The 25,347-nt window shown below is 37.6% G+C and overlaps 1 protein-coding gene across 4 annotated transcripts in view; it reads left to right on the forward strand.

Annotated features, from left to right (window-relative positions):
* Positions 1-25,008, forward strand: part of TBL1XR1 (TBL1X/Y related 1) — a 105,628-nt gene extending 80,620 nt beyond the window's left edge. For all 4 annotated transcript variants that reach the window (XM_082767477.1, XM_082767476.1, XM_082767479.1 and 1 more), the window contains 14 exons: positions 7,953-8,055; positions 10,793-10,938; positions 12,372-12,591; positions 14,745-14,877; positions 15,080-15,221; positions 15,520-15,583; positions 15,685-15,782; positions 17,553-17,613; positions 18,771-18,892; positions 19,396-19,470; positions 20,580-20,707; positions 20,892-21,057; positions 21,901-22,002; positions 23,127-25,008. In XM_082767477.1, the coding sequence (XP_082623603.1) occupies positions 7,998-8,055; positions 10,793-10,938; positions 12,372-12,591; positions 14,745-14,877; positions 15,080-15,221; positions 15,520-15,583; positions 15,685-15,782; positions 17,553-17,613; positions 18,771-18,892; positions 19,396-19,470; positions 20,580-20,707; positions 20,892-21,057; positions 21,901-22,002; positions 23,127-23,153 (1,542 nt within the window). In that variant the 5' untranslated portion in view covers positions 7,953-7,997 and the 3' untranslated portion in view covers positions 23,154-25,008. The remainder of the gene's footprint in view (positions 1-7,952; positions 8,056-10,792; positions 10,939-12,371; positions 12,592-14,744; positions 14,878-15,079; positions 15,222-15,519; positions 15,584-15,684; positions 15,783-17,552; positions 17,614-18,770; positions 18,893-19,395; positions 19,471-20,579; positions 20,708-20,891; positions 21,058-21,900; positions 22,003-23,126) is intronic.
* The last annotated feature ends 339 nt before the right edge of the window (positions 25,009-25,347 follow it).

The following is a 25,347-nucleotide window of genomic DNA, read 5'->3' on the forward strand; positions in this document are numbered from 1 at the left end:
TGAACAGTTGCTTTGGTCTGGATTAGGTGGTCCATCTATATTTTCATGTTTGGTTGTCTTTCCTCATGTCCTCTGAAAAATGGTTTAAGTATTGAAAGAGGGGTGTGACTTTCTAACTAGTACTTCCTGGACAGTTTTAATTTTATCCTAGTTTTCCTGCATCAGTGGATTTGAGCTCTGTGCTTAAAAGCCCCCTCTTTGTCTGTCTTCACTGGAGTGAGACGGGATGTTTGGTTTTGGGATCTTGTGGAGAGTCAAGCAGGGATTGCTTTCATAAAGTATTCAAAATTGGGACAAAACTTTCTTTCTGGTTACTTTGCTGGCATATGGATGTATGTTCTAAGCAGCTGGATTTGACTTCTAAATTTTGAAGGAATTTGGTCCTGAAGAACGATGTACTGAAACTACTTTCATTTCAACAACTATGCAATTATCATGCAGTGAAGTTATTTTGGAAAAAATGCCTATTTTATTTGTCCCCAAAACTGTTGAAAGGTTTTTAAATTACTGGTACGTGATTTCTCGTTGCTATTCTGACATAGGAAATCAGGAGAAAAATCTCCCACCTGCCTCTCAACATTTCTTCTTGTGGTGCACTGTAACAGGAAAAAAAAATTTAAGAACCTAAACAGCGCTGAGTAGCAGTAGCTGAAATATCTCCAGTCATTGTAGGGATTTACAAAAAAATGACTGCCAAGAATCACCATCAGATGTCCAGGAAGCTGTGTCTTTAACTCCAGAAAGCACGGAAGTTGCAGCTTTTTAGCCATTGCATGTGTGATATTGAATATACTGTCACTGGTCTCTGCTGGAACAGCCGGAATCCCAGTCTCCTGGGTCACACAGCATATGACTTTGGGGAGGAGATTCATAGTTCAGTAATTAAATACTACTTTGCTCTAGGCAAAACCAACAAATAGGCTTCATCTGCAGCTTATTTTGCAATAGTACTCGGGACTGTGCTTGGTGTTTCTGGGGATTGAGTACTCAGATAAGTAGACAGTAACTGTTATTTTTAGCTGAGGGTTTGGGTGGTGATTTTTTTTTTTTTTCCCTTTCAGGGTTGTAATTCTTTTTCTTCAGAAAATTGGAAACTGGCTTTGTCATCTCGTATGCTTCATACTCTCAAATTGGCACGGAAAGACAGAGACTGTTGTCATAAATTAGGTCACTAAAGCTGAAGTACAGAATACAAATATTTATTGCCTGAGCTAAGGAAAACAATTCAGATGAGGAAAGGAAAATTTATTTATTTATTTTTGTATTTGGAAATGAAGCTGTGTTCTTGAGATTAAAAGTAAAAACAAAGCACTAGAGTTAAAAGATGAACATGTAAGAAGCATCTCTTGCTCTCTTGCTTCAAATTGTTTTTAAGGAAAACTACCAAAGGTTGACCATACGATAAATCACGAAGAAGGTTAATTAGGTAGAATTACAGATTTATTTTTTTATGCAGGTTGACATTTGACATAGATTATTGAGAAGAAAAAAAAAAAAAGGAGAGGGCATTTAAAAATAGCAATTTAGAGATAAAGTAAAAATGCATACAATGAGATAATGTTAAAATGTATTACAACTGAGCTTACACATGTAATTTTAAAAAAGTTTTCCTTTAAATTCAAAAGATTGGAAACAATTCCTAATCACAGATCTATCAGGTAGTTGGAGAATCCTAATAAGGGCTCATTCTTATCGTGTGCTGTCTCTCAAATGAAGGTATGAAAGAGCAAATGGGGTTGTTTAGAGCATTTAGTCAATACAATTAAAAGAAGGAAAAAAAACATGTAAAGGATGAGGAAATGTTCATTCTGATTGAAATTAATGTCTAATAATATATGCAGGACATCCAACATCCGTTTAAAATATGGGGTTCTCCAGTTTGTTTATAGAAGTTTTCCATTATACTGTTTTGAAGCGGTTACAGATGAAAACCTCTCTGAAACACTTCTTGCTAAGTTTGGAGACAGTTTGGTGTGGAACCGCCGTGCCCTGAGGAAGAGCCCTGGGAGAACGCTGTGAGCAGGAGGGCAGCCAGCGGGAACACTGCTCTGTGGACCTTATGCTAAAACTTCAGCTCATTGTGCGCTTTGTGTCTGAGTGATGTCCTGCTGAAACACCACAAATCCAGGGCTTTGCCCTTTTTGCTTTCTTCATCACGTCTCGTATTGGTGCCTTGTTTTCTTAATCAACCTGGATGGAGGGATGCAGTTGGACAAGAGGTAGAGAGGTCAGTGCATCTGTGCTGTGCCTGTGCTGTTACCTGTCCTCTGAACCACTGGGACAGCACGCATAGCTGTCAGGTTCAGCAAGGGTAAAGCAGAATTGTAATAAAACTATCCAAGGGACTTGTATGCACCTTCAGGTTGTTGGGAGCAATTAGAAGACTATACGTGTCCAGGTCAGTTGATAGAATTTATTTATTTTCAGACTATTATGGTTAAAGAAAAAAAAAGGAATATTCTTAAGCAGAAAAAAAAAAAAAGGTACCCCTGTGTATGTGTATATAAGCTGACACGCTGTTTGTCAGGTTTCTTACGGAAGAGGGAAAAGGTAAAGGCACTAGTGACAATGTTTTTGTTGTAGGAGATTTTATTGTGTCTGTATCCAGGCTTCTGTTTTCCATGGATAAATGTAGCAGCCTGTTTATATCCGAGCATTAAACATTTTTCAGAGCTGCCCAGAGCATTAGCTGTTCCCTTTAACATATCATATTTGGTATCAAATTAATGATTGGTATGTTTGGGGGAATTATTATTCACAGCAGCCTGCCAGGCTTCTCTGTTATCCTACCTAATTAGGATGTGTTAGAGCCCACCTAAAACTGCAGAACTGTTTTTTCCTTAAGCTGTTGTGTGATGATAGAGTAAATCTAACTGGAGTGAATCTACTATATGTTATAAAACTGTGATTAAGAGATAAAAAGTGCTAATCTGATGTATAAACTTTCTCTGCCAGCTCACGTTCATTTAAGAAAAAACAACCAACTATTGGGCGAGGTGCCATATCAGATGGTATCTGTTCTCTAGCATTTGGCATGAACCTGGAATAAGAGTACAAAGCTAGCGTAAACATGTATAGTAGAATAATAATTTGTCAGAAACGCAGTCAGATTTGTGCTGTTGGGTACCCACTAGTCTGCACATTCAGCGTTCATGATAGTGGAGCTTGATCACACTAGAATGGATTCTGCTTGTTACCCAAAACGTTACCTAAAGTATGAAAGCATGAGGATTGTCCTCAAGGGGAGGAGAAGCCCCTGTAAGACGCTGCAGGCTGTTTTTTGACTTACAGTAGTCACGCTGCAGAAATACAGGCATGTTTTTGCTAAGTGGAAGCTAAGTTGGAGTTGGTGTACAGGCTCTGGGACAAGAAACCTAATTTCCTTTGAAAAAAGTAGCTTCTAAATGACTTTTTGCTTGATTCCAGCCATTGATTCACCACTTGATTGAGTTGGGTCAATTTGTCAAAGGCACAGACGTGCATCGTTTCTGTTTTATACTGATGCGTGATGCACCGAGTTTTTGACTAGATCTTGAGGCCAGTGTTAAGTATGGACAGCTGATTTTTTATTTTGGGGCTGGCATCTTTTATGCCTGATTAATTTTGGCAGTTTGGAGACTTTCTGTAGTAACATTGAGAATGTCCTGGGATACCTTTGATTTGAATTCACTGTAAACCAAGGAAGAGCATTTGAGGAAAATGTGGAATTGTTACAGGGCTGCGTTGGGGTAGACTGCCCTAGGCTGGAATTTAAAAATGTCACAGTTGGTTTGGAAAAACTTGTCTTTTGTTGCCTTCTGGAATAGCGTCTGAGTTTTCAGTGATGTTTCTGTAAACAAGTGTTGAAATGCAGGAGGAACAGATGAGCAGGGTGCACGTTTGTGTGCTGCTTTCAGGTGGGTTTGCACTGAACTGGTCCCAGTGAGGTCCCAGGGCCTGCAAGTCCACAAGTGCTTTGGGCATGTTCAGCAGGCCCTTGTGCACATCCTGGGTTCGATTCTACCCACAAGGAATTGAGCTCACGTGCAGTGGGGCTGCTCCAAGGAGCAGAAGAAATGTCAGGGCAAGCGGGAGGCTTCCCTTTAAAAGCGTGCTTGGAACCAGAGCAGTAGTGGGGATGTGTCTGCCTGTTTGCTTTTCCTGTAAACCTTTGGCATGTTTTCAGGAAGACCTGGAATTTTTATTAGGGCCAGAAAAAAGGGCCACAAGAATCTTGATAAATTTTCTGAATGTATTTGGAATACGTGGTCACAAGTATTTTTAAAAAAAATTTAGTGGGCCCTTTGCGAATTAGGCTGGACATGGAAGACTGGTAGGAATTCTGTGTCAGTTCTACTTACTTTTGGATGTTTTTTTTGTCTTTTCTGTTATTTAATTGTATCTAAAATAAAGAGCAATATCAATATGCTATTAATTGCCCCAAACAAATAGTTAATTGCACACAGGAACAGCAGATTTGGGGAAAATAAAGTGCCATTACTGATGTATATTTGTTAGTACGTGGGGTATGTGTGTACATGCATGGGTACATTCACACATAAAGATAAATCTACTTCCACCCCTCTGATTTTTCTTATTTTCAGTCTTTCCTTCTCTCTTTGTTTCTGTTTACATTCATGTGATGCCACTTGTCTGAAATCTGTCAGCTCCTAAACAAACTGAGAAACAGCAAACTGTGGGGCTCATTGACGTTGTGGTTGAGGTGAGTCCCCTCTGCACCTGGGGCTGGATGGGGGCTCAGGTCGTTCCTGCTCACTTACTTTCCCCAAAGTCCCGTGGGGAGCTCCTGTGGGAAGGTATAGGGCAGCCTGGTCCCCAGGGCTGGTAATAGCAGTGTTGTAGCTTCCCCATCACGTGAAACAGAGGTCACGGCTGCTGCTTCAGATGGCCACACGACTGGCAACTCAGGCTGTAGGTGGCCACGCTACAGGGCCTGCTGCTGGGGCTTGACCTGCTGCTGCTGCTGGGCAGGCTGACAGCCAGCCTGGCATCAGCCTTGCGTGTGTCAGAGGGGGAGAGTTATCCTGTCCCCTCCTATTGTGTGTCTGCTGTCTCCTCTCTTCAGTTTGACAGCTTGCTTTGGGGATGGAAGGAGGCTTTTTGGCTTTGCTCGTTCCTTCCACAATTCCTCCCTTGGGTGCCATGGGTGTGCCATGGCTCTTGTGGGGAGAGGGCGCTAGGAAAAGGCTTTGCAGGACAAATAAACAAGCATTGGAAAAATGGATAAAGCAATATCTTGATTTAAAAAAAAAAAAAAAAGGGAAACTTTTGCAGCCTTTTCAGTTTCATGCCCTCATCAGACAAGCTGTGTATTTGTTTAACACATTTCTGTATTTTTGGAGTTGTTACTGTACCAAAGCCAGTGTTACACTGCCACCTCTTGATAGCTGGGTAGGAAAGCAAGTTTCCAGGAGCTGAGTGGCAGTACTTGTCCTTACCTTACCAAGCAGCTTGTTTAGAAACACTTTGAACCAGCCTTGAAAAATTACACTCATTTGACTTTGGCAGGGTGAATAACACTTTTGAAAGACAAGCAAAATGTTAGCTTTTTCTTTAGTTATCCAGCTACATAACACGTGACAGGCAAATTTGCGGCATTTCAACAATTCTGCTTTGAGTGGGGGAACCCTTTTTATTTTAATAATATGGATCTTTTCTATGTAGCAAGTAGTGCTCGTATCTGCTTCTTGCATCTTGATCCATCTTTTTGGATGGCACCGTGAGATTTTAAAAATCAGTAACAGACTCATGTCACAGACAATGCTGTTTGTGTGTTTCATGTAAAAAGCCTTCTTACAAGCCTTTTAAAATTTAATTACTTTTAATTACCTTTATTTATTATTTTTTTTTCTGAAGGATATTGCTTCTGCAGAACTTTTCTGCAATGAGGAGTGTTTGGAGATGATTTGTACCAGGCTTGACAACAAGAACTGGTTGCTAATGCATGAAATGGCTGAAAATGGCATTCATTTCACATGCTGCTCAATAAGTGATTCCCCAAAATGTGCAGTAATTTGCCAGGTATACACTGTACGCCCAGCACCACCAGGGGCTGTGCATGGGGGTAGTGGGAGCATAGTACCGGCGTACCTTTAAAAGTTGAGCTTCACTAGCTAAAAGTTTTACTGGAACCAGTTATTTTCTTCCCTTAAATAGAAATGAGAAGATTCTCGATAGCTCTGCCTTTTTGTTTATTTCCTTAAGAAACTCTGAGCATCTTGCTCCGTTCCCTAGCACAGCCCTCAAGCCCAAGCCTCTCAGTGAGAACTGGAAGGCACAAGGCCGGGATTTCTGTGGCTGCCTCTGGCTTGGTTCCCGGCTCCCTGTCTCGCAACCCCAATGTTCTGCGCTCCCCTTTGGTTCTTTGGGGTGTCCCTGTGCCCTGCAGCCCTGCCTGGTTTCGGGCAAATGCACCCCTTTGCTGCCCAAATTGTCTGTAGCCTCTCTGTTTGTGAGGGAGCTTGGCTGGGCCTCTTCTCTCTCCCAGCTGCCATGGCTGTGGAGCCCATAGGAAAGCCTCGTCCCTGAGAGCTCTCCCCTGTCAGATCCGCTTGAAATGGGACGGTGAAGTTCAAAAGTCAGATGTTGAGAGGCGGCGTGGTTATTTTGTCCTGTTTCCTTGGGGAATCTTGCTGGGAAAAAAATGCCTGGAAGCAATATGTAAAGCCTTTTACTATTTGGCAGCCCTATGATGCAAGTCAGTCTTTAGTTGCTGTGTGCTGCTGCGTTCGCAGCTTTCCCGCTTGGAGCAGCAGCAGCAAATGAAGCTGATAGTTAACACCAAGAACTTATTAGACGTTTTTTATTATTACTTAAATGAGGTCCAGTCAAGCCTTGTCCAATAACAGTAGGGAAGTCACCTTCTCTGCCTTCCGTCAGAAAACGATGGTGGCGGCTGGGTGTAACACTTGCAGGGGCCTGCTGGCTGGCGTGAGGTGCCAGGCAGGCAGTAGGGGCAGGAGGTGCACCTTATTTCATACTCTTCTGCCAGCTGACGTCTTTCTGTGTTTGCTTGGTTTTACGGAAATACCAGGATTTTAACTTTCAGACATTCAGAAGTCAGGAGAATGTTCTCAAAAATGAAGCTTAAAGTAAGGAGGAAGAAAAAAAAAAAGTATGGCCTTATTTTCATGTTTTAAAGGCTCTTGATGCTTTTTATTTTCAAAATTTGTAATCAAAAGTGTATATATTCTGATGCATTATTTCTCTTGCTAAATATTTACTTTAATTAAAATTGAGCAAAATCCTTGTGTGTACGTATATACCTGTGTATCTGTTTATATCCATAGATATTCTTAAAACATTGATTAATAGCATGGAGAAATGATTTTACTAAAAAGGTTCTGCTTAAACTTTGTCTCTAATTTTAGGAATTATTTTTGCAAAGCATAAATATACGGCCAAGGCATTTTTCTAATTTTTAGTGGAAAAAATGGGCTTTCTTTGAGCATATACAGTGTCGTAGCCTATGTTGCACAATTTTCCTAGAGCAGGAGGACCTGAAAATTGAAGCAGATTAGAAGTAAAGGTGAGAAATTGCCTGGATACCGAAGTGAAAACAAGTGCTCTTTGTTACCTAATATAGAGAAATTCAGATTTTGAAAAATGTATTTCCTAGCAATACTGTTGATTAGGTGGAACTCACTTGATTATTTGTTTAAAGACCTGTGAAATGAGGCATTTTTAATATCGGCGTTAAGAGGAATGCTTTCTCAGTTCATACCAATTTACGTCATTTGGGAATCTGGCCCTTCAGTATTTAATTTACTGACCTTAATGTTGCTGAGAGATAAATGATGTTTTAACGGCTATGGTAGACTTCCTCACATTATCGAATAAAATCATTGTCTGTGCTGCCAAGGAGCTACTTAGTTTATAAATATAGCATTTGTTGAGAAATATGTTTTAGTTGTTCAAAAAAAAAGTCTAATTGACCTACTTTTTATTTTTAGGGTTGTGTCCTTTGTCGTGACCTCATGGTTTAACTGGGAATAAAGATGAGTATAAGCAGTGATGAGGTTAACTTCCTGGTATATAGATACTTACAAGAGTCAGGTGAGTTGTGTTTTTTTCCTTTTTTTTTTTTTTTTTTTCCAATTCTGATTGTTCTAACAATGCTTAATTTATTTGGTTTTCATATGCAACAGACTTTAACCAATGCCAAGTTATTTAATTATTTTGCCAGTAGGCATGTGCTTCTGTCTGAACTGTTTCTTGGTGTTTCTTCTCAACAAGAGAGTGAACTCCTGCCAAGTTACCTTCTGTAACTTAATCAGATTTAGTTGTTTGGAGATTTCAGATGGCAGTCAACCAAGAACTCACTTGATTACTAGAAATGCTTTTTCCTGGTGATCCTTTTTAGCTACAGGTTCACAACGACACTTCGCACCATATTCTTCGGAGGGGAGGAAGGATGACAACCAAAAATACAGTGATTTCCTGCTCTGTCATGAAGTATGCAGGATGGTGCTCCCGTGAGCTGGTGTTGTGTGACCAAACATTTTGCTTGACTGTGACTGGGGAAGGGCAGACATTGCTGTATTTCAAGGGAAAAAAATGGCAGCTGTGACTGTATTACTAGTATCATTTGAATATACATACAGATGAACAGCTTTATTTTTTTTATTTTTACAAGTATGACTTGGATTCTGAAAAGCCTTCCCAAAGGACGCTTTCTTGGAAGGTTTTCTCCTGTGTAAGGCTAGCCAAAGTCTCCGGCTGCTTAGGAGTAAGAGCAAAACAGATGAATATTGTCAAATTTGCAAAGAAATTTTTTTTCCTGTCATTTTTATCTGAACTATTTCTGCAAAACATGAGCAAGAATACTGTAGTGATTATATGATCCCTTGGCTTATTTTAAAAAATTCCAAAAGCGCAGCAGTTTGGGTTGCATGTTTGAGTTTCTAGATGTGACCATATGGCTGCAGTGGTTTTTGTGGTGGTGGATGCTCTTGAAACTAAGACTAGAAACAACATTAGCTTTTACTTACAGCTATAATATTGATTGCTTAAAGCAGTCTACGTTTAGAATAGGCAAAATTGACTGGAAATCAGGGCGTGCTCCAGTCTTTGAACAAATGAAGATTGTCAGCTAGCAGGAGGGAATATGGTCTTACCAATATATAAAAGAAGTCTGTGTTTTAAATAAGAAGTAAACTCAAATCTTAAGGTAATAATAGTTCAAGGGATCAACTTCAGTGTGCATGTTACTTTTCAGCATCTACTAATTATTAGTTTTCTGTTGTTGATGGGTGGCTTCAGACTTCTTTAAAACTTGTTTGATGGTTATGCATCATAAAATAATGCTAAAAATAAATTCAATGCTAAAAATAAATTCAATGTTAAGAACCCTTTTACCCAAGTTTGTTCTGATGAGTTTTTACTGAGTAACTGTTGAGATTACTAGAGTTTTGTGAAGAAAAGAATCCAAGAATTTTAGGAATAGTGGGGTAAAATAAAACAAACACACTTTACTAGTTTTACCAGATGAGTGGAATTCTTTGCTCCAGGTGATTAGTTTAACAGGTTTATTATTAGCTTCTCAGATTCTGTTTTTCAAATCTCATCCTAGCACATTGCTGGTGACCCTGACCTGAGGACAGGTGAAACCTTTTTGATGATGAGAGAGGCTAAACCTTGATTATATATACATATTATTTTTGCACTGGCACAGGATAGATGTTTGGTGTTGGAAAATAATGTCATAGATAACTAACTCTTAAGGGTTAGAAGTAATCGTCTTTTCTTATATTTCTATGCAGGCGTCAGTAACCAGTCATGCCTTGTAGATGCGTGTGTAAACATACATGTTTTCTTTGAGTACTTACCTGAAGCTGTCTTATTTTTGCTCAAAAGAGGTTTTGTGGCTCTAACACCCCAAACCTCTCCTTCAGAGCTGGTGGAGGCTGATGCAACATCTGTCCACTGCTTATAGACTTCTCATGTTGAGACACAGACGCAGCAGAAATAGTGGTGGATGGCAGGGTTTTTCAGTCTCTGTCAGAAGAAAGAAGAAACTCATTGTTCCACCTGAATTTGCAGAAAGCAATTATACATTCCTGTTCCACTTGCAGATTGCTTTTGTCAGAGAAGCCAAACTTAAAAATTGCTTTATCTTCATTTGAAAGTTTGCAGGCAGGTTCTTAGTTATCTGACAGGATTAAAAAAAAAAAAAAAAAAAAAAAAAAAAAAAAAAGGCAGTAGTTTAAGAAAAAAAATATATGACAGTAAAGTTAATTTGCTGAAACAATTATTTTTCTCTAGGTTAAATTTGTGTTTCCAGGGCAATTAAATAAATAGGAAGCAGCCACCAGTGCTGCACCATAATGTGCTTGTCACTTCTTAATCAGCACACAGTACTGGTGGAGTTCTAAGTGCTAAAACATGCACAGTTATGACAGCACTGTAACATGAACTAAATTCTGCTCTATGTACAGATTCATTTTATTTTCATGGGTAACAAATCACTGAGAAAAAAATAACAACTGCATCTATTTAAATAAAACTGTCTATTTATATTTTATATTTTTATACTTATGCATAAATGTTTTGCCAGTGGTAAAATTAATAATTGCTGTGCTTGTATACAAACTTAGTTTTTGTATTTTTTATACATTTAAATTAGAAGCATTAAGAGGGAAACAGAGGTGTTATGATGAGCCTTTCATATTTTGTAAGCGTGCTATAACTTCGTAAAACTTGCTTAGATTTGTAAACAGAAGATCTTACTGTTCTTTGGTGCGTAGCATTGTCCATCTACAAATCAATTCTGGTGTTTTTGCCTCGTCTTTAGGGTTTTCCCATTCAGCATTTACCTTTGGTATAGAGAGCCATATCAGCCAGTCCAATATAAACGGTGCTCTGGTGCCACCAGCTGCTTTGATTTCCATCATCCAGAAAGGTCTGCAGTATGTAGAGGCAGAAGTCAGTATTAATGAGGTAAGCAGGCTTTGCCTACAGGAGCATTATGTCCTTGCTTGCAGTAAGTTTCAATGCTAGTATTTTTTCTTAACTTTCTTGTATCCTATTTATTTACTTTTACTTCAGATTCCTCACTGCTGGTGTTCACCATGACTCCAGTGGTGGAACCAGAATGGAGTGACATAACTGGGTAGGGGTTCTGCCCTGTGCAGCCACACAACACCAGGCATGGTGTTCTGGCTCATTGCTTAAAGGTCCGTTGTCTGTAGAGTTTTTACCCTAATATAATGTTGCAGTAAATCCAGAAAAGTGCAATAAAATAATAATTGAGACGAGTAACCTCTTACTTTGTGTTTTCGTAGACTTTCGCTAGGGAGGGAGGAGAGCACTCCGCAGCTCTCACTTGGGTGACTTGTTATAATGAGATAATGAGAGCCCAAAGGCAAGATTTCCAAATAGAGAAACGGTTTCAGTTTGTGGCAGGAAGGATGAAGTATGCCAGTTTGCTTTTTGCCTCTGCTGGCTAATTCATCTTTGAACGGGATCTATTGAACTTGATGTTTAAATGGTTATTCCATCAGCACAGAAAGCGAGGTGTCTCCCTGCCGGAGACTGCAGATTCTCACCCTCGATTTTCATTCTTATTTATGCCTGGAAGGTTAGCAGCTTTTGTGTGTGCCAGTTCTATTACAGAAGGAAACAATTTTTCCACTAATTCTGCTATCTTTCCAGTCTCCCTTATGTCTTTTGTTTATATGTTGTTTTCATAGTCCCAATGAGGCAAATCCTTTCCCTCAGAAAAATAAACCAAGTGATCGGAATAAAAGAAGGAGAACCTATATTTATCACAAGGAATCCTTCTAGGTCCTAAAAATAGATCCTTGCAAAGCCCTAGCGTATGTATAAGGGTATTTTTAACTGGGTCTTGTCCATTTCAGGATAAAATTCTTCTTCGTTGTTTGAAAGCATGCCAACAGTGTTTAAAAAAAGGAAGAAAAGTAGTGAACTCTCCAGATAATATGTTTATGGAAAGTATTAGTCTAATAAGATAGAATAACTTCACAAGCCAGTGACCTGACTTGCAATGTTTGCTGCTCTTCAAACAAACCATTAGACTTTGTTACAACCACTCATGTTTGAAATCATATTCATAGATAGCTTACAGAATTTTTTGCTTTAGCAGACAACTTAGCAAACCTGAAGCATATAAATTTCGATTCCAGAACCTCTGCCAGAGGCCTGCAGTGGCTTTTTTACATATTTATGGTGGCCACTTCATTTTAGAGTAAAATTCCAATTCTAACCACAGAAATGATGAGAAATCACTTCCAGCACCATTTGTAAACTGTTGCCTTCTTATTGTATTTTGTTTATATTAGAGTTTTTGCCAGTTATGCTAATTCATATTTGATGTTGTCTTTGTTTCCTTCTTTCCCTCTGCTGTGATTTAGGATGGTACCTTGTTTGATGGTAGGCCGATAGAGTCTCTCTCACTGATAGATGCAGTGATGCCTGATGTGGTACAGACAAGACAACAGGCCTACAGAGATAAACTTGCACAACAGCAGGCAGCAGCTGCTGCAGCCGCAGCTGCAACTAACCAACAGGGATCAGCAAAAAATGGTGAAAATACTGCAAATGGGGAAGAGAACGGAGCACATACTATAGCAAGTAAGTTGAGACAAATTAATTTGGCCTAACTAAACCCTCCCTCACAACCTTCCATGGCAGGGAGTTGGAATTAGATGATCTTTAAGGTCCCTCCCAACCCAAACCATTCTGTGATTCTATGATACATCGTTTCCTTCTCCTTTTTCATACAACTTCTTCACCTGCCTTGTACTAGCTAGCAGAGAATGTGATAAATATGTATAGGTATTAGTAACCCTTCAACTTGCAAAGAATACTTTCTTTGCAAGTGATACTTTAATAGTGTCTCACCTTTGACTGTCCCTGCTTTGATGTTCAGAGTTGTAGGAGGAGGTGTGAACTTCTGAATTCATTAGTTTACAAGGTACCATTGACCAGTCTCTTACTTTCAGTACTGCTACTTCCCTGTCATTTGAAGATTTTCCACATTGCCCTGGGAGTTCTTAAACTGAAGAGAAAATGTTGGAGACAGTTCTTTAAATATTACACCACCCCAGCCGTGAGCCCTGTACAAGGAGCAAGGAGAGGAGCCTGCTTGTCCTTAGCTGGCTAAAACACAGTACTGCTTGTCGTGCTCCAGCAAGCACTACTTCTGCCAGGTTCTGCTAACCAACTGAATCAGAGATCTGTAACTAATTCTCTGTTGGACAGACTTCCTTGTCATGCTGAGAAGATCGTGGTTGCCTAGACAAATCCTGTGTCCTTTGTCTTATTTTAGCAGTATCAGTTTTCATGATTCGCTATGCAGCATTACACTGCATGGTTTTAGTTGTGACGGGTGAAACAAGTGAGCTTTATTTGTCATCAGTGGTCAAAGGAGCATAACTTACAATCAGGCTTATTATAGAAAAGTTAAGGTAAGACATCAAAATTAGGTTCTGAAAATATTATTCTGGAAGCCTCAATTTGAGTTGAGAGCAGGAGTTACAGCTTCTGCTGTAACAGCTCCTGAAGAAAAGGCCTTTTTGAGAGAATATTCGTATCAGGTCATGTACAAGTTCTACATTTTACAACTGGATTTTTTTTGTCATTATTATGTATTGTAAGTAAACTTAGAAATATAATCTTTGGTTTAAACAAATAAGCTCTCAACTTTGGTGCTTTCATTTAAAAATCTTCTAAGATTTGATTGTGAATTGTGAACTGGAATGAGTAAGCTTAAACTTGAGATCTCAGCTCCTGTTAAATGTGATATACCAGCAACCCCTACTGGCTGGAACCTCGAATTATACTAGCATTGATTCTCTTTAATTGAGACAGGGTTTTATATGGTACTGTGTCTTAAAAATGCTCATTTTCTAATAGCTTTTTCTGTTTTCTCACACATACAAACACTGACAGAAACCCTTAATGTTAAATTAAGCAATAAATGTGAAATAGTTTATTTAATCACAGTGAGTAAATATGGAGCAGGTGAACTGTTTAGCATTTTTTATATTTTGCATTTATCCTCAGTGTGAAAATATTTTTAATAATAGAAAATGATTGATGATAGCTGGCAAGAAAACTGTTTTGTCAGTTGAATTACCCCCAGTACATTTTACAAAACAAAATGGATTCAACATCCCTTCCACACAAAAAGCTGTGTATTGCCTCAATTTTGCAGTAATTGCCAATGCAGTTTAAGAAGCTCTGTTAGCAGTTTGCCATATCACCAAATGTTACTATATTTAATCAAAGCCATTTTAGAAGTGAAGTGTCAGAAGTGTTGCTTTAAAACCTGTTTGAATTCTCTGATGATTTCTGAATTTGATTTTTGTAAACTAATGTGCCATAAACGTATTTTTGAAGTACGAGATTAACTAGCAGCATATTGTACTAAGCAAGATAGTTCTTGAAAAACTGTGAGTACTTTTAAAATCAGCATTTATATTTTAACATAAAGTCATTTTTGGCATCAAATTTTGAAGTTTCATAAAAAGTCCATTTGGATGCTGAGGTTTAGAAGAGAGGTTTCTCACTTTATTTTTCCAAGTTCCAATTTATGAAGCACTATAAACAGATTGGGATTTTTTTTTTTTTAAAGGAATGTAGCAGCTTTGTCAGCTTTGGTCAATATACACTGTGATTTAATTGTACTTAGTCCAGAAGAATCCTAATCATACAGTAATTAAACTGTATTATCCCAAAATATTGAAATCCACCTCTCTTTACTGTTGTTTCCCATAATGCAGATAATCACACAGATATGATGGAAGTAGATGGAGATGTTGAAATCCCTCCCAACAAAGCAGTGGTACTGCGTGGCCATGAATCTGAAGTATTCATCTGTGCCTGGAATCCCATTAGTGACCTTTTGGCCTCAGGGTATGTGCTGCATTAGCTATGGATATACATAATAGTGATGTTCATTGATGTACTTTTGTATGGGTACAGTAACAAGTTAAAAGAATTCCAGCCTCAGTGCCCTCTAGATCAAATGCCACAACGTTCACTGGTTTGAAAGGAAGATCTTTTTAATTGAAACAAATCAGAGAGAAGGGTAATAATCCTCATAACTGTTTTGTAGATCCGGAGATTCAACAGCACGGATATGGAACCTCAGTGAAAACAGCACAAGTGGCTCTACGCAGCTGGTACTTCGACACTGTATACGAGAAGGAGGGCAGGATGTACCGAGCAACAAAGACGTGACATCACTGGACTGGAACGTAAGTCAAAACAACAGTGCTCAAAGTACTGCAAGAAAATTGTGCCTACAGTTTTGAATAGTCAAATTTTAAGTGACAGCAACTATACGTCATCTGTAGCTGCACACAAAGTATATCTCACTTTGAGTTGCATGTTAATTGCTTGTGTTGTACTTTGGGGACTTCTTTTTAATAATTGTAGTCTGTGGAATAAATATCATTAGTCTTATGTAGATGTCTTCTACCTGAAATTTGCTTTGTGCTCCTTAACTTTGAATTATACAGTAAAATTAAATCAAAATAACCTTTTTGCTGGCAGAGTGAAGGTACACTTCTAGCAACTGGTTCTTACGATGGCTTTGCAAGGATATGGACTAAAGATGGTATGTGAAATACTTCTTAATTTCCAGTATTTTTCCTTTATTGTGGTTCACAACATAGCTTTTTATTTTTTTAATGTATTCATATCAATATAAATTTTCAGGTAATCTTGCCAGCACCTTAGGGCAACATAAAGGTCCTATATTTGCGTTAAAATGGAACAAGAAAGGAAACTTCATTTTAAGTGCAGGAGTGGACAAGGTGAGATAATCTTTGGTAAAATTAAAATTCTTTACTTCACCGTTATAATCTAATTGTAAACATAATAACAAAGCTGTAGAAAGTAAATAACTAAATTTAAACTAAAGGCATGGGACGTAAATATGTACTTACAAAGAACTTGTTATGCTAGCTATGTTTCACTGTGTTTTATAATAGTTTATTGAAATACTTTAATTCATTAGATTTTAATGTACCTGGGTCTCTTCCCAATTAGGTTAGTGTAAGCTGCAAAGTAAGTGCATTGAACGTAGTAACATTAAACCTTTGGAAAACCAAATCAGGTACAATTTAGTGAAGCATTTGATGCAAAGCCTCAGAAAAAAATCGTAGTAGAAGAATAGATTCAGGCTGATTTGGTTATCATTCAAGCTTGAAAGTGATTAAAAAGGTTAGAGCTGGAACATAAGAAAAGTCAATATATTTGATTGGGAGGTGCTCGTAGCATAATGCCGTGAAGCCCATTGTTTAACTATGATTTTATTTCATGCCTCTAAACAAACTTAAAGACTCGCAAGGTCTTTAAGTTCAAAGCTGCAGTTACTGTGAGAGATTTTATAAATGGTAGGAAGGATACAATAATGATGAAGAACAGACCTAAGATGAGTTCAAAGAATAATAAAAGTGGTTTAGTTTTTCCTGTTTATAACCGATTCAGGGTGCAGAAGTAGGACCACAGTTCTGCAATACTTGAAACTGGCAGTACCCTTTAAAGTAGTAACAGACTCTCATATATTTTCCTCTCTTTATATGGCCTTTTTTCCCCACATTGACTTAACCTGGTTTGCCTTAGTGCCCAGCTTTATAAATGCTTGTGCTGGCACAAAGGAATGAAAAAAGTAAATGTTTCAAAGCATGGAAAGGATGGGTTTCTTCTTTTGACAGCTCTGATGGCTCATGCCAGTTTTTACATTTTTGTGGGGATGTAAAAGACGTAAACCTGTACCTTTGTGGGGCTTCAGCTTTAATTTGCAGAAAAATATGCTGGAGGAGATAAAAGCCTAATTGTTTCAGTCACTAAGACTCATTGGACAAAGCAGCTGAGATGTTGCTTTGAAAAATACTCTGCGTTAGCAGAAAGATTGGCTCAACATTATGTTTCTTTTTCATAAATAACTCGTGGTCAGTTCATGCTTCTGCTGACTTCAGTCTCAAAATTTTCATTGATAAGGTAGATCAGGAATATTGGTATGTAATATATTGATTATGAAATACCAATTATACTACAAAGTTTTCTTTTATCAGAAAGATAGCAGGAGTATTGGCAGAGAAGGACTCAGAACAAGAACAAAATTACACTGCAAAATCTGAAAGAATCTGAAAGATTTGGTTTATGAGGCTGTGTTTGTATAAAGAGCTCCATAGGGACAAATAAGGATTTGAAATGACAATTTGAATATGCAAGTATCTGAAATTAAATTAACTGTGTGGAGTGGATTAGAAGAACATAAGTAGAACTGAAGGGAGATATTTATTTAAAAAAACAAAACAAAAAACCACAAACCCCTTCTTCCCTGTAGACCCTAAGATGTTATGATAAAACACCTGTTTAGGTGTTAAGGTTCTCTTCTGTTGTCTGTAGATCTACCACTATTTCCTTCAGTAGTGGATAAAACACTAGAAACATTTAATTGTGTAGGTGAGGGCAGTGGGGAGTAGGCTAGGTAATTTGATACATGTGAATGGTGGAAGTTGTGGAAAATTAGAAAGTTGTACAACTTCGTTTATTGTTAATTTATCTGTTTAATACAGACCACAATTATTTGGGATGCCCACACTGGTGAAGCCAAGCAGCAGTTTCCATTTCATTCTGGTAAGTATAGATTTTGCTTATTCAGGTTTGTCATCTGGGGGGGGAAAAAAAAAAGGTATTTATTAAAAAATGAAGTACCTGAAGTTTATGGAGCTTATGTGCACAGTTTTAAAGTCTTACAGGCAGCCTTTGGATACTGACTCCCTTATTTGTAGTCTCATCTAGTTTTAGAACTTTATAACTCATAATTTTATTGCAGTTACATGGAAATCGTAAGAGACAGTCCAGGTTTTAGCAACTTGCTGCAGTACAGGGGCAGATATCAATTGGTTGTGCCTCAGAGGATTTATGTTTATCAGCCAAGGACTCTATTCATCACCTTCCTGCTACAGTAATCCCATCTCCACATCCCATTGTTCTTTACTTCCCGCTGTGCCATCCCCAATTTGTTTGGACACAAACCAGCTAAAGGCTGTTCACCGGCCAGCTGGGATGAGAGCGCTGCCATTCGGGGAGGTCAGACAAATTGCTCTGTGGGCTGCATGCTGTGCAAGCCTGCCGGAATCAGCTGGAAAATAGAGCGAACAACAAACAAGTTATTGAAAGGCCTTTAAGAAATGTGTCTCGTTTCTACTTTTTATTCTACTTGTCCCGTGTTTTTGGTGGCATGACAACAATCAAAAGAAAATCAGTTCTTGGTAGCACACAGAATTGTTTGGAGTGTGTCTGTTGTAAATATCGCAGCCTGGCCAAGTGGTATATGTGGACTATAATTAAGCCTCCTGTTAAAACACCTAAATATGTTGAAGTTAAAAAAAACTCATACCACCTTTCATTGTCTGCCATCTGTGAGCACAACCATGCACTGTTGGTGCAGATGAGCTTATGTGGCTGTGCTAAGCTGAGGGAACCTGTTTCTGATGTGGACTCCGGAGATTTATTTGTAGATAACTATCGCTTATTGTCTTGCTGTTGTCTTCTGCATAAGAGCTTCATTTCAGATAAATAGTTTTAGTGACTATCAAATTTTGTCTCATTTTTCTTTGGAAGATTGGTTTTGGCTGCATTTCACATTGTTCTGAGTGTTTGACTGTCTTTAAGAACTTCTATGCAATCAATAATTGCTTCCTGTTGACATTTGTAGTAGTGCATGCTGAATTTGTAAAGCAAATTTCTGCAGAATACATGTCATGGTTTTACGTATCTTGTTCTTTTAGCACCAGCATTAGATGTTGATTGGCAGAGCAACAACACATTTGCTTCTTGCAGTACAGACATGTGTATTCATGTCTGTAAACTAGGACAAGATAGGCCCATCAAAACCTTCCAGGGTCACACAGTAAGTACTGGAAAATGGCAGATTACTGCATGGTATTTTTATTAATTACAAGTTGGTGGGAGGGGGGGAGTGTCAATATTTTGCAAGTATACAGCACTTGCACAATGGCTGGTCTTTGGCAACAAGTGATGGATATATCTGCAGGTAACTGTAGTTAACATCATATGGGGAAGTGTAGTGTCATTAGAACAATACTTAGTCCTGTGTGCAGCCTCTTTTACCAGGATTGCATACTAAAAGTGAGCTTTAGAAAAAGAAACACGTTAACTTTAGGTTTTACTGTGTGTTGTGCATGTTGTGTAAGAGCATGCATGAGAAAATGTGGTGAACAGGCAGCAAAAAGTTGTTGTGCTTGAAGGGGAGGCTAGGAATGAAAATGAACTACTAAAATACTACTAATAGTTGTATTATGCAAATACAACTGCTGCCTAACTTTGTCTTTTGTGTGCTGTCATTTGTAATGGAAGTGAAGACTTCAACTTATTCTCACTGTTCAATTTTAGAATGAAGTAAATGCAATCAAATGGGATCCAACTGGTAATCTTCTGGCATCCTGTTCTGATGATATGACTCTAAAGGTAATGGGAGTTTTGGTAACGGCTGTTTTAGGGTCCTGCAATATGCACATTAGCTTGGGCAGTCCAGTGACATCATTGTACTTTCCATATCGTCTAATATGTATTCTTTTTTAATATAACAAGAACAGGCAATCCCAACAAATCTTTTTTAATCAGAGCCAAGCTTTGTTCCAGAGAACTTGTTACAAGCTGCCACCCTGAGACTTGAAGCGTGATTTATTAGGTGCTTTTAGCTGTTTACAAAATTAGGTCGTTAATCATTAAGCTGTCACACTTGTTGGTTGCTTTTGGTTAACAGGAATAGTTGGAATGCATCTAATGTGTAACACACACAGGAATGGGTGACTAGGTCCTTTCCTAGTTTTCTTCTGTTTTCCCTTTCTTTCTAGTCAAAAGCTGTAGCATATTGTTTCCTTTAAGTCTGTGCGTACTCCCTTGTTTTTCCGATTCAGCCAGAGTCATTCTACAGTTTTAATTGCCCCAACGTGTTTTCCCCAAAATAATTAACATGTAAATCTTAATTAAATTAAGTTACTGTGTTTGTTGAAGGCTAGCTTGGAGGAGTTGGAGTCCTAAGTCCTCCTCTGTGCAAAGTAATGAACAAACACCTGCCAGTGCAAATCGTTATAAGCCAAGAAAATGCCATAATGGTTTTTGCAGTATGCATCTACCGCTTTGTACAAAAACAGCATTTTTCTTTACTGTCCCTTTATTTTACTCAATCTGTGTAGCAAGGAGTTCATTTAAAAATAAGACCGGGATATTTTGTCAACTCAGACATGAACATACACAAACTGCTCTTCTCATTTTAGCATCTGTTATTATCCCTGTATTTTTCAAGTGGCTTGTAGTTAGCACATGCAGACTGGTTTCGATAGACAATACCTTTATTACTTATTAACCCCATCAAAGAGTGGAGGGAGCTGAAATACTTCTAATACTTCTAATAATTACTCTAGAAACCCAGTAGTCATAGCAAATGTTTTGAGTAGCGTAAAAGGGAACAGTCAGGCTGCAAATAATGAAGAAAGATGTACAAAAAAAAAAAAAAAGTATTTTGGTACAATACCGTGCTAAATGTCTTTGTGTTGTCTTCCATTTTATCGTAGATCTGGAGTATGAAACAAGACAGTTGTGTCCATGACTTGCAAGCACACAACAAAGAAATTTATACTATCAAATGGAGTCCTACAGGACCAGGAACAAATAATCCAAATGCCAATCTTATGTTAGCAAGGTACTATTTAATCCTGTTTTTAAATTCATTTTAAAAAATTGAGCATTACGTTTGCTTCACTTTTTACATATGTATGTTTGTGAAATGTTTCCAAGAACATAGGATACTTTATCATATTTGTATTTAACACAAAATTGTGTATAACTGAGAAGTAATTAATCTGTTTTTTTTTCTCTCTTGATAGTGCATCCTTTGATTCTACTGTTAGGTTATGGGATGTTGACAGAGGAATTTGTATTCATACTCTGACAAAACATCAAGAACCTGTGTACAGTGTAGCTTTCAGTCCTGATGGCAGGTACCTGGCCAGCGGCTCCTTTGATAAATGTGTACACATCTGGAATACGCAGGTACAGCTCTTCTACCTGTTCAGAAAGTTTGTTTTTCAGTCTTTTCCATTGTGCTCTTCTAACCTTTGCTGCTCTGTCGTGTTTTGGCTGCAAAGAACTTGGCCTTTGATACCATGCTGATTCACTTTCTCTTTACCCTAAGGTTTCTTTTATTAATGAATGTATATTTAATTTCTCTCAGAGAAATTTGCCTGCCTGTGGTGAAGGGTATATAATTGTCTTTATGTTATTACCAAAAATCCCCACACCCCAAAACACATTCAACAAAGTGTCTTTTATAGCATGTTCCTTCCAAAAATTGTTAACTCTGAAACTCCTGATAAAACAGGTTTGCTGTGAAAAATGTTGACTGAATATAGATGCACAAATGTGATACCTGATAGCTATTCTATTAAATTTCACTGAAAAGCAAGAGAATGTAAAATAAGACATGATGATGATGACAGATCTTTCTACAGAACTTTTTCTTAGAAAGAACACTACTACTGTTTTTGTTTCTCTGGCAAAAAAAGGGGTGGAATGCAAATGAAAGTGTAAAGACCTTATTGTAAGGCAATATATGATCTCTGGCTATTGGGGATTGGATATTAATTTTTGAAGGGCTTGTTTTAGTCATTGAAAGTGGTCATGGCCATCTACGGTTTCGTATTTGAAACACAGGATACCAAGATGCAATAATTTTTAGGTAAGTCTTTTCACACAGTTCTTAGGTTGTCCATGAGGCTCATCTGCATCATTTCCTCTGAGAATTTCAGCTTACAGTGGGGAAGTTTTGCATGTTGTGGAAATTTACTTGTTTGCGTGTACTTTATTATATTAATTATGTGTTTTGTCCCTTTGTAGACAGGTGCCCTAGTTCACAGTTATCGGGGAACAGGAGGGATTTTTGAGGTTTGCTGGAATGCAGCAGGAGACAAAGTTGGAGCAAGTGCTTCAGATGGTTCAGTAAGTGTAGCTTGACTTGTTTGGCAGTCTGATGACAAACATTGTTTGGAAATCTTTTGGCTAACAATGACGACAATATTTCCATATGTACCAGGTGCTGAATACAGCCAGCTTACATGGAGATTTTTTTCATGTAAAGGTGCTGTAATATTGAAAGTAGGATGCCTTTATTCCAACTTGATGTGGCACTGTTTTAAACCCTCCAAAGTTAGAAGATGAAAAAGCATTAAATTTAAATTTTCTGTCTTTATTGGTGCTTATTACGGAAATCTGTTCAGTGTTCCTGGAATGTTATTTATATCATTTTTGTCATGTAATTATTGAAAGTATTGTGGAAGCAACAATAGCTCAAGGCATATCCTAAGTAGAAATTATCATTCTACCCTAAATTACCCTTTTATATACGTGTGGCCTAACCTTTCCAGTCTTCCAGTTAATTTGACCCAAGAGACTGGTTGTACTTGCAACAGATATATGTGTGGTTTTCATATAGTTTCAACTCTTTTAAAAATATGTGGGTTTCTTTGTTTTGTTTTACGCAGCTTGTTAGCAAAAGCTTGCCTCAGCACCTCTGTTTTAGATAATGCTGGTAATAACTAAGCAGGGGAGAACTTTTGAACTGCTTGATGACTAAAAACATAGTTTGTTTATGATTGTTATATGTGTAGATTTCTGTATCTGACAGAACTAGGAGCACTATTTAGTGAAGATTTTTGAAAGCTTAAAACTGGAATTTATAATGTTACAATGTTAAATGTCTTTTTGAGATCATTCTGATCAGTTCTAGTATTTCCCCACAAAGTATGTTTAAATTCATCTTACTGTAATTTTGTAAATTAGATTCAAGTAAGTTCCTAGCTTTCTAATATTAAATAACAAGCAAACAGTTTACATAAGATGTTTTTAATGTCCCAATCATAATTCATTAGGCAGCAGGTCTGGCTGCGTGCTCATAAAAGTGCTCACCTGGTGACTTTTTCCCCCCGAAGTCGCTAATAGACTTTAGATTAAGCTTGAACAATCTGTTTCATGGGTTTTGCTTAGATATTTTACACAGAATTGTATAAACGTGTCATGCTGTGCAAAGTGCAATTTCCATATGTGTATTTTTCTTTCCCTTACAGGTTTGTGTATTAGACCTACGGAAATAGCGCTACTAGTTGGAAGCCATGGACCGACTATGAATGTGTACATAGCCAAAATGACTGTCCCTGACCCATGTACTGCTATAGTCCCAATTGAACCATGGCCAGTCCACTACAGCCAAACAAAAAGAAATATATACATATACTGTATATAACAAAAAAAAAAATTACACCCTGAAGAGGATGACAGAGTTTTGTCACAGCTTGTGAATCCTGTTCACCAAGTGCTGGAATCTGCTGTGCCCCAAAATAACATTTAAATGTTTTGGATATGAAAAACAGAAGAGAGAGCGAGAGAGAGAGAAATATACCGTATACAAGAGCAGACCCATATACATACCAAATTCAGAAGATACTAATGGCAGCCTTCATTACCCCTTTTCCCCTCTAAATCCATTATGACAATGGATTGTGGGGTAATTTTTTTTCTTTCCTTCTCAGTAGTTGAGCAGTTTGTGTGTACAGAGAAAATGGACTTACAGAAATCTGCAGCAGTAGTTTTTTCTTTGCTTTTAAACATTGGGTTTTCTGTTTTGTTTTGGTTAAGTTTACGGATGCATGAAGTAAGGGAGTGAATTAGTTTCTTGTTTATGTTTTTTTTTTTTTTTTTCACCTTGAAAAAAATGTTTCTTTGAAACGTATTTTAATGCATTCTTTGAAGAGGTAGACTGAACCTGATAATGTTTGGTACATTTTGTGGCTCCCAGAGCACAATTGTGTGAACAGAGGGAGGGTGGAAAAGGGATTATGGAGAGAGAAGAAAAAAGCCTTCTTTGAGGCATGATACTTCACATCCCACTAATCTACGAAGTATGACAGTAATGGGTATAATGCTATGTTTTATTTTCTGGTGACATGGCTGAAATGCAGTAGTTTCTTATTTGGGACATAATTCTGCCAAACTTAAGAATAAAAGGGCACAAATACACAGAAAAGAAAAATACAGGGATGCGCAAAAAAAAAAAAAAAGACAAAAAGGAGGAGAAAAAAATGCATCTTCTGTTGCTTTAAGACCATAGCTAAAATATGGTTAAATTGTGCACTATTGTGAAAAGGAGCAAAATATAGCTGGGGGATTTGTTCTTTTAAGAGGTTAAGATCTTTCTGGACAAGGGTTCATGCCACAGCTTCTCTGAGAGTTGGCCATCGTTATTTGTAGGAGCTTAGATGTATAATTGTAACCAAACTCCAGTATTAAAAGTATCTCATGTAATTTTTCTTTATTAAAATAAAATCTTTGGCATATATTTGATAACACTGCCATTAAGAGGCAAAATGTTTACTACCTTAGATTTAAAAAAAAATCTTAAACAGAAGACTTGCTTCAAGTTTATTTTAATAGCAGTGATTCAGCTTATTTAAAAGATGAATACTTGCACTAATTCCCCTGCTGCTCCAGCCCTGCAGTTTATTGTATCTTGTGACTACATTTTTTTCCAAATATAGGGTAGATGTAAGCTGCTATTTTTTTAATAATCACTACTATATAGTGTCTTTTACTCTGTTTACAATATCAAGTATTTTTCTTACAATGACAGATGTATATGGCAAACCTTTTTCTGCTCATGTGATTAAAAGTATACTGATAGTGATTTTATTTGTAAATGATAGCATGAGGTTGTGTTTACGCGTCTGTGTAGTTGAAAAGGTTGCATCATGTCTTGCATAAGATTCCAAGAGTGTAAATTTATAAAAAGAGAGGTTGTCAAATTTATGTCACAGGCATTTTACTTAAGGAATGGTTTATATTACAGAGCTTTACAAAGTTATCAGTTTTAGAACACTATTTCAATCACAAATAATTTTGTGGCTTATGATTGGTAGTCTAATTTTTTTCTCCCTCCCCGCCCCCACCCCTAAGTTACATATAAATTGATTTAATCAAGGTAATGCAGCTTTGACATTTTAACAATCGTTCTTTAGGCATTCATTTCTGCTATTTCCATGGAGTAAACACGACTTGAAGCAAGTCTGAGTTTGGCTAAGGTAGGGTAGCAATTTGCCAGTGGTAAAGAGAAGTCGTCAATACATTCTTTATATATACCCCAGGAATATAATACTATCATATACAGCATTTAAAATAACAAAAAATCATATCCATAAAGGCAGTCATCCATGATGGTTTGGTGCCAGCTGTTTTTAGGGTTTTGGAACATATTACGAATGTTTAGAGCATACCCTGTGAGTTACAGTATGTAGG

This window comes from Aythya marila (assembly GCF_965140915.1).
Source record: "Aythya marila genome assembly, chromosome: 9".
NCBI lineage: Eukaryota > Metazoa > Chordata > Aves > Anseriformes > Anatidae > Aythya > Aythya marila.